Source organism: Conger conger, chromosome 7 (assembly GCF_963514075.1).
Source record: "Conger conger chromosome 7, fConCon1.1, whole genome shotgun sequence".
NCBI lineage: Eukaryota > Metazoa > Chordata > Actinopteri > Anguilliformes > Congridae > Conger > Conger conger.
The window spans coordinates 43,031,205-43,044,573 of NC_083766.1; the positions used below are offsets into that span (position 1 = coordinate 43,031,205).

A 13,369-nucleotide genomic window follows, 5' to 3' on the forward strand; every position below is an offset into this window, starting at 1 on the left:
AAAATGTACAGGGCTTTTCAAGTCAACCTGGACAAGTTTGTTTTAACGTTACTGTACCTTACACGTGTGGTTCTCTAGCTTGCAAAACTTTTCAAGATCAACCATTTGAAATGCAATCCAACATCGGTACAATGCGATATGCACTTTTGTTATGCTGATTGACAGTGACACGAACATCATACTTAGTCTGAAACAGGTCATTTAGCCAACACAACAGTTTAGCTTAATTATGTTAAGGTAACAGTGAACAGCGGTGGGATCAGCTCCAGTGCTAGTAAACTGACCTAGTAAACCTTTCCGTATGAGTTTTCAAATGTCTGTTGAAATTTCACGTGGTTGGTCCTCCATCTTTTATTTTAATTCTCTACATTTTGCTCGTTGCAATCATTTTGTTTCGTTCGATGAGCCTGAATTAGTGAAACTCAAAGGCCACAACATGCGGAACTGTAGTCTTAGCAAACTATGCTGCATGAAATACAGCATAGGGTGTTGCTATGGTTGCTACTAAAAGGCGCAAAGGTTCAAATTCAAACGTGAGTAATTATGCAGAAAGATCAATTATGTTACATGCATACAATGCATCTGTTTTTTGTGAAGAAAATGTGACATTTTCCCGCACTTATGAATTGTGGGTGAATCCAAATCCGAATGTATCATGAATTTAAATCCCATCAGCAGTTAATAACTTGGCTGAGAGTTACACTGGTGCCATTACTACTGTATTCATTGGGACAATTGTCAATCTTAACTCATTATATCTCCTGGATCCTTCTAGCATGGAATGGGAGATGGTCCAATATGAAGACCAATACAAGTAAGACAAGTGTGGTTTAGCAATGATTTAGCCATTTTAGTAGATCATTACAGACTGTCCTTAGGTATGCATTTAATGGGCTGATATTATCGGTTTAATTACATCATTTATATATTACATTATTGGCATTTGGCAGACACTCTTATCCAGAGCGATGTACAGTTCATTAGACTAAGCAGGAGACAATCCTCCCCTGGAGCAATGCAGGGTTAAGGGCCTTGCTCAAGGGCCCAACGGCTGTGCAGATCTTATTGTGGCTACACTTGGATTCGAACCACCGACCTTGCCGGTCCCAGTCATTTACCTAAATTTACCTTAACCACTACGCTACAGGCCGCCATGTGAAGCCCATTTATGAAGCTCAAAACCAATTTTTTGTAATTAAAAAATGTGAAAATGCCTTGGTTGATGCATATGGGAATTAATCAATTGATACAGAACTAATTAAAGTTGTCCATTGTTAATTTAGTTAACAGAAAGTCATTATGATGAGAATACGTAGAACAGTAATTATAGCTGCAAATGGAATTCATGCACCAGAAAAGATACGGGTTTATATGAAACCTTGGAAGATTTTGACCTCCTTCCAGCAGTAGAAGTGTGAATGATCTCTAGCAGTGGCTGGAGTCAGTTCCTAAAACAGTTTCAGTTTCAGGCATGAAGAGTCAATTCTTGTATGAGCACATATCTAAGGCAACATTATATTTTGTGGTTATCATTTCCCAATATAGCTCAAGACATTGTGACATTCACTGATGAAAAACAACAGTTTAAAAAACAGCAATTGAGATGCAGATGAAACCTACAGCTAACCTTAATTATGATAGTTAGTTATCTAAAATATATTAGCTAGTATGTACCGTTTGCTAGGTAGGTAGATGATATAGACCATTATCAAGTATTCTAACGTTATTACAACCACAGAATGAAGTTACTGAAAACACTAAAAATACTGTGATACACCTCATCCTTACTGTTGCCAGTAAAACACGCAAATGATTCATAGCCTACACCCTGTATCCAAACCTGCATCATATTCTTTGATTTTCAGTAATGCAGATGGGCTTGCCCCCTACAGTTATTTCTGAGCCAGTGGGTGAAAAAAATGAAGAGTAAGGCTTTTGCTCCGATTGTATCTGTACCTGTACAACAGCAGAAAGGAGCGTCCACTGTTGAAACTAAATAGAGCACCCACAGAATGATTGGAGATCAATGCATTTAATTTTAAAAACCATTCATTAGACAGGTAATTTCCAGACAGTGTGATTTTTCTTTTTAGAACCTAAAAAATGAAACTTAATCGTACTAGCGCCGATAAGATCAGCAAGTCACACTGAACTCAATGTTATGTGACGTTACCAGCTACAGGTAACTCTTGGTCATGAAGTTAGTTACCTAAATATATTAGCTAGCTAGTATGTAGTGTTATTTAGGTTGTTGATATGGATGATTCTGAATTGTTAACATTATTGCAATTGGAGAATATAGTTCCTGAAAACACCCAAAGTAGTGTGATATAGCTCAGCCTTATTTTGGCCAGTAAAACATGTGAATGATTTGTAGCCTAGTACACGCTGTATCCAAAACAGAAACATATTTTTTGATTTTCAATGATACAGATGGGCTTGCTCTGCAGTTTAGAAACATTTTTGAGTGAGTTTCTTTCATCAGTGGGTGAAAGAAACGGCTTCTGCTTGGATTTGTTTTGAAGGCATTATCCATTAAATCCAAACAATGCAATCAAGTTCAAGTTACATCCCTAACATATATGGAAGCATATCTGTGCCCATATTAAATGTACATTAAAAAAATGTATTCTCATTTTCAAGTTAATGTACGCACTTTGACAATATTAAAATGTAAAAGCAAAGCCCATTTTATTTGTTTACAACAAAACCCTGTCATAATTTAAATTAAACTGAAAAACCACATCATCCATGACAAATATTCCAACCCAGTACAATGCGGAGAATTTGTGTCCAACCGGGGCTTTGGATGCGATTGAACTTTTGTTGGATTTTTTCGACCAACAGAATGACAGGAAGTCATGCATGTCAATGGAGAAACAGTTCCTAGCAGCTAGGAGGCTAGCTAGTGATGATATTTAAAAAATACATATAACTCAGTTACAAAAATGACTCATAGCAAATGTGAGCTTGATACAATGTCTATTTATTATTCAACATGATCACGATCATCATTACATTATATTACATTAACGGCATTTAGCAGACACCTTATCCAGAGAGATGTACAGTTGATTGGACTAAGCAGGAGACAATCCTCCCCTGGAGCAATATAGGGTTTAGGGCCTTGCTCAAGGGCCCAACGGCTGTGTAGATTGCGGGTCCCAGTCATGTACCTTAACCAGTACACTACAGTCATCACCATTACCTAGCTAGCTATCGTTACCCAGTTACCTCAGGAAGCAATATCCTTCTATAGCCAAATAAAATTAGTCATTAACCAAATACCATGTAGATTTCCCAACTTCCCAGACATACTAGGCAAGGCACCCTGTAGTTAGCCAAATGGAAAATGTTTATTTAAAATGATAAGATTTAAGATTTAAGATTGAAGAGCTAAAGATAAAACATTTTAATATAAGAAATGGAAAAGAAGAAGAAGGAAAGAAGAAGAAAGCAAACTGAGGGAAAATAACTAGCTGCTAACAAATTTCTAATTTTCAAAAGAAAGGTGAGCAGAGCTAACACAGTTTAAGAATGGTTTAACCTAATATCAGTTGTTTAGATTGAAGGTAGTCAGCCAGGAATCTAGCTTGGTGCATATCTGCATTCTATAATTTAAATTAACCCTTTACTTCTGGCCACCTACCGTTAATCCTGCTGAGGGGATCGGAATATGGACAAATCATGTCATATTTTATATACAATACCACAGGGGAGCGCCATTGTGAAGATTCGATTCAGGAGACACAGTATTACTCCTGTCGTCCACTTCCAAATTACTCATCAGGAGGCAAAGACCTTTTGAACTTTCGATGATTAGGGAGTGTAGACAATGAGGTTATTCGTTCTGATAGAGGAGGGGCATGTCAGATCTACCATCTCAATTTTCTAAAATTGTGGAGAGAGGTTGACCCTGCCTTGCTAGGACCAGAAATTCCTCATCTAAAACCTGTCTGGTCCCATTTGACAGCCTCCGGAACAACAAGCAGAGGTGTGATGATTGTGTGACAGAGGTTGCTGACGTTTTATCACCCCAGCCAGGAAAAACAAGCCTTATAGAACATTACATACGCACTGTAGCTAGAAGTCGCCTGTGTCGATTACCTGAACACAAGAAAGAAGTAGTTCATAATTGGGCAAGAGGCTGGACATAGCCTAATAGAGGTATTATAGGAAAATAATATAGGAAATCTTCCTTTTCATACCCGTTTGGGTGACACCAATTCCCCGCTCCTGTGAGAGAAATAAAATTCCAGTGAAAACCAAAATTTCCCGACCTCCCTGCGTCCATCTCTTCTGTCCGCCCAGGGTTATGATGATAAGTTTTTTTTGCAAATAATTTTATACATACATATTTATGGAACCAAATATCCCACCTGGTTTTCTGACTAACCATTCAGCCATTTGAATTGAAAACTATATTTTGTACTGTCACTTTAATAACATGCCTGTAGTTGGTTCTTTGCTGAGTAGAAGTACTGTTTTTTCTTGCACATGAATGGGGGTAAGGAATTTTCTTCACAAATGCATTAGCGATTGTTCATGGCATCATCATGTTCCAGAGAGCATATATAAATATATGTAGATAATAGCATTCATATGTACAAGTACTTCTGTAGAAGTATGCAGCAGGGAAATGGACAACAATGATCATTCCTCCAGAGAAATTCTAAGTAAACAATGGACATTCTATCAATGTTTCTCCATGTTTTTTAGAATTAGAAACTCTTTTTTTTTGCATTTTGTTCACTGGCCCTTGCTATGAAAAGACACTGACACTATCGTAATGTCATATGTAGATTTCCAAAATGCACAGAAACCAAGGTCCCCCGACACTTGTTTTCCCTCCCACACATTGTACAAAATATGGAACTGTTGTTGCTAAAGTAATGGCATCTTGAAATAGGTTATGCAGTTAGAACTGTCCGTTTTAACTCAAACGATAAACGTGAAAAAAGGAATGAATACAGAAAAAAAACATTTACCGGCCCAATCCTTAAGGGGTTAATCACGTGGACAATGAGCAAGTTTGCTAAAATAATTTACGATTAAATAATTTTATATGGGTCTCAATGCCAATAATCTTCCAGACTTCCAGTGGATTTCCATTAAGCACGCCCACCTAATCTCTGTCCTGAGGTCAAGGCTAGCAGTCCCAGTCCCTCTCGGAGTGGCTGACAATCCCCATCACTGTCCCACCACTTTTGACATCAGGTAGTGGCTCTCACACCTTCGCTGGATGACATGCATGAAGCCGGGCTCCAAGTGTGCTCTGTTTATCTTGCTTAGGAGGGCAAGGCAAAGGGCTGGCTAGGAGTCTTAGGGTCATAGAATGGTCAGGGTTTCCTGTTCCATTTCAAGTGGGAACCCTTTGAAGTCCTGACAGAGATGCGATGCTTTCTTGGGCTCCCTCTCTCATTTGGATCCCTACTGTGTGGCTTCCCAGATGCAAATTCTAGATGTGATTTTTTTAGTCCTATACATCCCTAGATTATGTTTTGATATGATAGACCTTTTGGTTTGGCAGCTTATTAGTGGTTATCACCTCCTAAAGGTATGGACTGCTTTTGTTCAAAACCGGAGTTTTGCCAAAAACTGCCATATTTTGCTCCCCTTCGCATGATTCGCTTGTAGGTCGGGCTGTGGGGGTGCTAGAGACATGAGCCTGTTATTACCTCGGGCTGTGGTTGGGCTGTGGTTGATAGAGACATGTTCGTTATGCGCCTGAGTCTCCTGAACATGTAGAGATCAACCCCGAGTCGATCAGACCTTCCTAGGCCGAGCTATGGTCACTCTTCCGCACCTACCCCCTACCGGTGAATGCCTCATTTTTGCGGTTTTCCGGAGGTATTGTGCAGTAGGTGCGGGAAAGTTACCATAGCTCAGTGTAGGAAGCTCTGATCGACTCGGGGTTGGTCTCTACGTGTTCAGGAGACTCAGGCACATAACGAACATGTCTCTATCAACCACAGCCCAACCACAGCCCGAGCTACGAGCAAATAACGCGAAGGGGAGCAAAATATAGCAGGGGACTTTTTTTGGCTCCACCAGAAAAGTTAAAAAGGGTAAAACATTTTACCTAATAGATATCACCATGAAACTTCCTCAGCTGGTTACTTACATAAAGACTATTATTTTTTTGTATTAAAAGTTTTCTGAATTTTTATGTTTAAATATGCAAATGATGCATTATCTACTTAAAATATGTGTTAATTTGCATATCTTTCCAGAACATTGGATAAAGCCAGTAATTAATTACTATACATCCCTAGATTATCTTTTGATGTGATAGACCTTGTTGGTTTATCCACGGACCACAGATACATTTATTTAGCCCACAAGGCAGTGAAACCTGTAGGTGTATGGAGTCCCTACAGTCAACCTATATAATGTTTGAAAATATATTTTTCATTTACATCTTAATTTACATCTTAAGAACATTTATGATATATAACTGAACTAGCCCGCTTGTGCCATTCGGCAGCAGGTGGCTCCAGCAGCATTCTCACTCCCCGTCTTCATGCACATCTTCTCGTTGTATGCTGAATATGTAGCATTAGCACATCCCTGTAGCTGGATGAAATCAACGGCTTTATGGCTTTAATACAGATTAAACACCTATGTGCTGACACAGTCATTTAATAACAGCGCACTTCTCATGAGTGGCAGGGCAATTAGAAAATTTAATTAAGAGTTATTAACAAATCTGTATTTTAGCACCATGCAAGTTGGCCTATAGACTAGGCTAATGTTTTTTTCCGCAAGTATTTCTCGACTAATGATGTGTGAACGGCATGGAAAATGCACATCAATTGAATCACTGTCTTGTAGATAGTAGCTAGTTTTGACACATGTCAGCAAGCAGAAACTGAGCCATGCAGGAGTAGCCTACAACTAAGCACTGCCTGCGTACATTGTAAGGCAGTGTTTCTACATGCTCCCGCTGGGGCGACATTGGCTCAGGTGGTAAGAGCAGTCGTCCGGCAGTCAGAGGGTTCCTGGTTCAATCCCGCCCTGGGTGCGTTGAAGTGTCCCTGAGCAAGACACTTAACCCCCAAATGCTCCTGACAAGATGGTTGGTGCCTTGAATGGCAGCCAATCACCATGTGTAAGTGTGTGTATGAATGAAAGGCATCAATAGTACAGCATCAAATAGTTTGCTATATAAATGCCAAAGATTTTCCAACCATATTATAAATGCATCAGCGACAATAACTTTTTAGTGTAACACTGTATATTCCATGAAGGGTAAAGGCCTTCAATGCACTTATTCATTCAAGAAAGCACTCGGTCTTATCCATTTCTTCCGAGACATTCATTGCATTAATAGCCGATAGACCATTTCTACATGACAAATGCTATCTGATGAAAAATGTAAACAGTAAGAAATGTTGGATTCTTTGTCCCAATATAATAAGCCTGGCCACCTACACTCTCTCAAGCAAAAGCCACTGTGATGGGGGAGGGGGCTCCATTACCCTGTCACTGCATACAGAGACGGATGATGGGTGTCTTGTAAGCCCATGGAAAGGGAATTAGGCTAATTACAATTTACACGCACATATAAAAACCTAAAAGTAAATGCAGACTCACATTAATCTGTCAGTGCAATTTTAAATTTGTGGCTCCAACAGTCTGACAGTTGGGGGACACTGCCCACATGGGGGCATATAAACAGCCATAGACACCAAATTGCCTCTGCCTGAGCAAGGAGCAGTGGTGGTCATCTTCTCCAGAGCATGCAGATAGATGCTTGATTTCAATCTCTATTTCCGGTGTCTGGTCGACAGGTTTTTATTCAGATCTGACAATTTCATTCAGTTACATCCATTGAAAACTGGATTTTTTTTGCAAGGTGAGAAAACCTGCACCCTGCAGTGCTGTATAAATCCTCTCCTTTGAGTGGTGATGTCCAGAAGGCTTCTGCCCTCACCCACTTCATCCCAGCCACCAGTCACAGACACAGAACATGGCAACCGTTTTCCTGTGCAGGCTGGGGTAGGACAGACATAGGTTGGGAGACTGTTGAAGAAGCTGTGCTCACCTTGGCAGGGTGTGTTTCTGGGGAGCTGTCTGCTGTTGATCACAGCTGCATGTCAGCAACACTTCTGATGTTGATCCACTTCAGGTAGCTTCACCCAGTCATGGCTTCCCTAACCTAATGGAGATGGATCATGAATCATGCTCTCTTTTTTGTTGACCGTGCAAGCAACCACTGACATTTGCAGACAAGTGCAGTCTGAATTTCAGTTCAGATAAACAGTGTGAGCCTGACACATCCTAGTACATGTAAAAGGAATTCAGACATTTCTTCAGCAGTAACTATTGTTAGTTACAATTACATTATGTCATTGGCATTCTGTGGTGTTGTAAAGGTGGAGGATGCTCATACTTTACAAGTTTCCACAAGGGATAAAGGATTGTGAAAACTGGGTCTGACAGCATAGTTGCAAATTGAAATTGTATCTTATTTGTGTTGCTGTAAAACTAAAAAACCACAGTAGTACATCACTGCCCCCTGCTGGATCCACAAGTAAAAACAACACTGTTTATTTGCTGCGATCTGCTTTGTTGTCAACCGATTTGAATGAAGGATGCAGCCAAATTGAGGTTTTTATCTTTGCTTCTCAGTGCTGCATATGGCAGGCTTTGTTGTGAGATTCACTTTAATTCAGTTATCTATAAACACGGTATTGTGTTTGAGAACATAAGCCTCTGATGCCTCAAATTCAGAGACCTTGTTTCATGTGACTGTCTTATATCAGTCTGCTTAAACTGCATGAGGTTATATTGTCCTCATAAATTTTTGAGTTAGCAGTGTCTTCCCTTCATTGTCATTGCAATACTCTGTGTAGCCTCTGCAAATAATCATTAAGTAATGCCTACACATTTGAAATTGTAATATTTTTCAATCTGCAAAATGTGATCTAATTCAATAATGAGCAAAGGGCTTCCATGGAACACAGACTGAAGGTTGTTGATGTGACTTGAGACCATGCACAGGTAAAGGCATGACTAATCAAGATCACTGTGTCTTTGGGAGTTTGACCTTTATGCTTCATGTCTGCAGATACCTAAAACCTGATGAAAACAAGAAGTCAAAGCATAAGACTGCTGTCAAGAAGAAAACTCTCAACCCTGAATTTAATGAGGTAAGATCTCTCTCACTCTGCCCCTTTCACTCCCTCTTTTTTCTTTTCCTCCTGTTTTCCTCTCTTTGTTGAGTTGTGTATTTCTGCATGTGCTTGTGACAGCAGTGCTGAACAATGATTCCATAAGATGCAGTATGTTAGAGCCAGACATAGTCAGTTTAGCCACAGCCATCTTCTTAGCCTCTTACTTATCTCTTCAATGCCCTTGAAACTTCCTACCTCTCACAGTATGGTTTATACATGTGCCTCCATGATAATAATAATAATAATAATAATAATAATAATAATGATAATAATAATAAGCTTTATTTATATAGTACCTTTCATGCATAAAATGTAGCCCGAAGTGCTTTACATGAAGCCAATTCCAAATAATTACAAAGACAGGACATTGTAGATAAAATAATACACAATTTAAATAATAAACACTGTGATTGTGGAAATATATCCACACAACAAATAAATAAGACTGATGTTTATTTTTACACACTTTTAAAAGTGGCACCCCCAATTTTATTTTGTGAGCCATGGTGAACAATTAATACACCAGCTGCAGATGACCTGAGGGCTCATGAAGGGACATAAAACAAAAGCGCATCTGAAATGTAAGGAGGAGCTAAACCGTTCAGAGTTTTGTAGACGTAAAAGAAGTAAAAATAGAAGTAAAATCTTAAAATGAATTCTAAAAGATACAGGGAGCCAATGCAGTGCAGACAAAACAGGATAAAACATTTTAATTCATTTTAAAAAAAGAGCATTGCAATAGTCCAGCATACTTAAATTAAAAGCATGGACTAACTATCTTGATAAAGATGACCGTACCTTGGTAATATTTCTCAGGTGGCAAGCACATTGTGGTTTATCTTGTTAATGTGTGGTTTAGCACTTAGATCAGTCTAAAATGACACCCAAGTTTGTTACGTCTGATTTAATCTGGGGAGACAAATTTCCTAACCTCTTATAAAGTGCATCCCTTTTGGCTTTGGGGCCGACTAAAAGTATTTGTCTTATCTTCATTTAACTTCCAAAAAGTGTTGCTCATCCATTGATTAATTGCAGACAGACGGGTAGTCAGGGAACATAATGCTTTCGGATCATTTTCCTCAACTGCATTGTATAGTTGTGTGTCATCTGCATAGCTGTGCAAATGAATATACCAGAAATTGAAAACCCAGTTTTCAAGGCGATTGATTAGAATATTCAATTTTGTCAAAAGCTGCACTCAAAACGAAAAGAGTAAGAACTGAAACCTTCTTAGCATCAGCACTGATGATCTAGGATCATGATCTAGGATCATTATCCATCTTTGAGTGGTCTCTGTACTGTGATTAGATCTAAAACCTGACTGGAACTCCTGTAAAGTACTGTGTTAATTTAGAAAGATGGTACATTGAGTATCTTGCTCATGAACTAAGTCCATGGCTAATCTACCAGCCTGCTGGCATTACTTCTAGCTTAGTAATGCTCACAAGGCAGTTCATCAAGAAGAACATCAGGCATTTAGATGATGAATGGTCAATACCTGACAATGCAGCTATTGTCCAGTACAAATATCCAATGGAAGCTTGATACTGACTTTGAGTCATCTGAAATGAAAACCTGTTGTAGCTAGGACAAGCATGGCAATGGTTTAGAAAAAGTCCCAAAAATGTCTGGAAACTTACATTCAGGTCGGGTGATCAGTGTTGAAATTACTTCCGTTTTTATACATAGTCCTCCAATTTTAATGGACCAAGAGTAATTGGACAGTTGGCTTCTCAGCTGGTTGATTACGGTTGCACAATTATTCATAGGTGATATTAATCAAAATCACGATTTGGCCTACAGTGATATGCTAATTGTAAAAGGTTCCAAACCTTGCGATTATAGCATTCCATTTAGTCATTCCTGCCATGTCAAGTGAGCCACAAAACTGCAGTAGCCTATTCAGGGAATAAGCGGTGTAACCAATCACAAACATGTCCATTGAATGCACAGATTACATTACATTACATTCATGGCATTTGGCAGACATCCAGAGCAATGTACTACAAAGTGCATACCCATAACCAGGGATAAGTGTGCTGAAAGACCCTAGAAGGATCAAAGATAAGGACTAGGGCGTATTATCAATTATAATATCATATCAAATCAATCAAAATAATATAATATCAATTATTATCAATTATCAATATTATCAATCAATTATCAATTTTGTATTTTTTTATTTTTTTATTCTTAAATAATACTGCACCATGCAAATATATTGAACAATAAACAGCATACCTAGCCTAACAAATCTAGAAAAGGTATCAGCCTAGTGTAATCACACAAGAAAACAACAGCAGTTAAGGTTTACAGGTTTTACAGGTTTACAGGTGCAGCTTGAAGAGGTGTGTCTTCAGTCTGCGCTTGAAGGTGGTAAGAGATTCTGCTGTTCTGACCTCCACAGGGAGTTGGTTCCACCACTGTGGAGCCAGAACAAACAGTTGTAGTGAGCGGGAGGCAGAAGAACGGAGAGGGGGAGGCAAAATTGTAATGTCTTAATTGATATATATTTCACCTGAATTGTCCCAGTAAGGATGAGCTGTATCACAAGATACAGCAGACAGAATTCATACAGGCTTCTATCACCCTAAACATGCTGAGTTACACTGCAGTGGGTTACTTAAGTGGGCTGAGCATACAGTAATGATCAAGCATCTTTTTTTACTTTTAGTGTGCAGGAACTCAGCTCAGAGTAATGATGATCACATTACATTCCAAGTCATACTTTCTCTTTATGCTCCTTTCATATGCTCCAGCACTGCAAACTGGCCTTTTCACAGTTCATTATGAGTTCTATTGTTGAGACGTACTATATGGTTGGATATTCAATTATCCTACTCAGGGAAGAGGCCTGAAATGCTAAGACCACATGCACCCAATGCACTTGCCGGTTTTTCTTGCAATAGTTTAAGCCATTGGATTACTGAACATACAACACTCGAACATAATTTGGGTTGTGTTTACATAAACTAGCTGTATCAACATTTTGGAAGAGATGCTAACATGTCTAGGACGTTTTTTATTCCTTCCCTTTTTGTGATTGCTATCTATTTGTTCACAATGCAATATCTGCATCACTAACTTGCTGTTGCCAACATTTACCCTGACTGTTTGTGTCTGTGGTCACTTATCTGTTTTTTTTTGTTGACTCTCCTCTGATGCAGGAGTTCTTCTATGAAATCAAGTATGCAGAGCTCAGCAAAAAGACCCTGGAGGTGACAGTGTGGGATTATGACATTGGAAAGTCCAATGACTTCATAGGTGGGCTTTCTTCAGTGATTATTTGGTCATGTGAAACTATGACTGTGGATATGGTGTACTGTATATCATGGTCTACTATGTTCCCCATGAAGGTCACATACAAAGTAGACAACCATAGCTGGGGCTGACAAGTCTAGCTTGGAATCGCCTCCCTGCTGATGTCCACATGGTTCTTGGAGCCTCCCTTCTCCAGACAGTTCTGTTTCAACACCACAAACCATCCAGGCAGCTTTCACCTGTCCCTTTGCCAACAGTCTGTCCACTGAGAGGAAGATGATTTTGCAATTCCTGTCCGGACACCCTTTTGGGCAAGCACCTGCTACAGGGGCATGTGTGACAGGCTACTGGCCATCAACCAGCCTGATGTGGGAGAGTACAGGCTAATTTGCTAGAAATACTTAAAGAATAATGAAACATGAAATAAAAAAGGTGATTTGGAAGTGTGGGGAGAGGGGCGATAGATTAATCAAAATCAGAATGCAAACAAAAAATTTGGATCTGGGAAATACTGCTCTAGCTTGGTGCACTATAAAATGAACGTATGTAACATACACAACAATTCATTGTTGCTTTTATTTTTTGCTGCTTTACGTAGTCTAGCTTTGCATATCTATTTCAGAAAATGTCTCTATCACCACATAGCTAACATTTCCCCTTCTGCAAATTGGTTTGAATAGACCTACCTATCAACAAGAGGGGCAAAGGTGGGAAATTCATTTGCTCAAGTCAAAGTCAAAATTTTTTGACCTGCCGCCACATCATGGAATGGGGCGTGGCTCAAATGAAACTTTTCAGTCAGGGTGACAGCGCATGGCTCTTTTTTTTTTTGGCACAAAATGGACTGGTGCAGCTTTATTACATTTTTTTTTAAACAATATGATTTTAACTATAAAACGGAAGGAAGACACTCAGCTTTACAAAAAAAA

At 39.1% G+C, this 13,369-nt stretch overlaps 1 protein-coding gene across 1 annotated transcript in view; it reads left to right on the plus strand.

The window, feature by feature from the left end:
- LOC133133863 (double C2-like domain-containing protein beta) overlaps positions 1-13,369 on the plus strand; it is a 255,891-nt gene that overhangs the window by 238,678 nt on the left and 3,844 nt on the right. The window contains exons 7-8 of the mRNA XM_061250126.1: positions 9,074-9,155; positions 12,347-12,443. Of these exons, the coding sequence (XP_061106110.1) occupies positions 9,074-9,155; positions 12,347-12,443 (179 nt within the window). The remainder of the gene's footprint in view (positions 1-9,073; positions 9,156-12,346; positions 12,444-13,369) is intronic.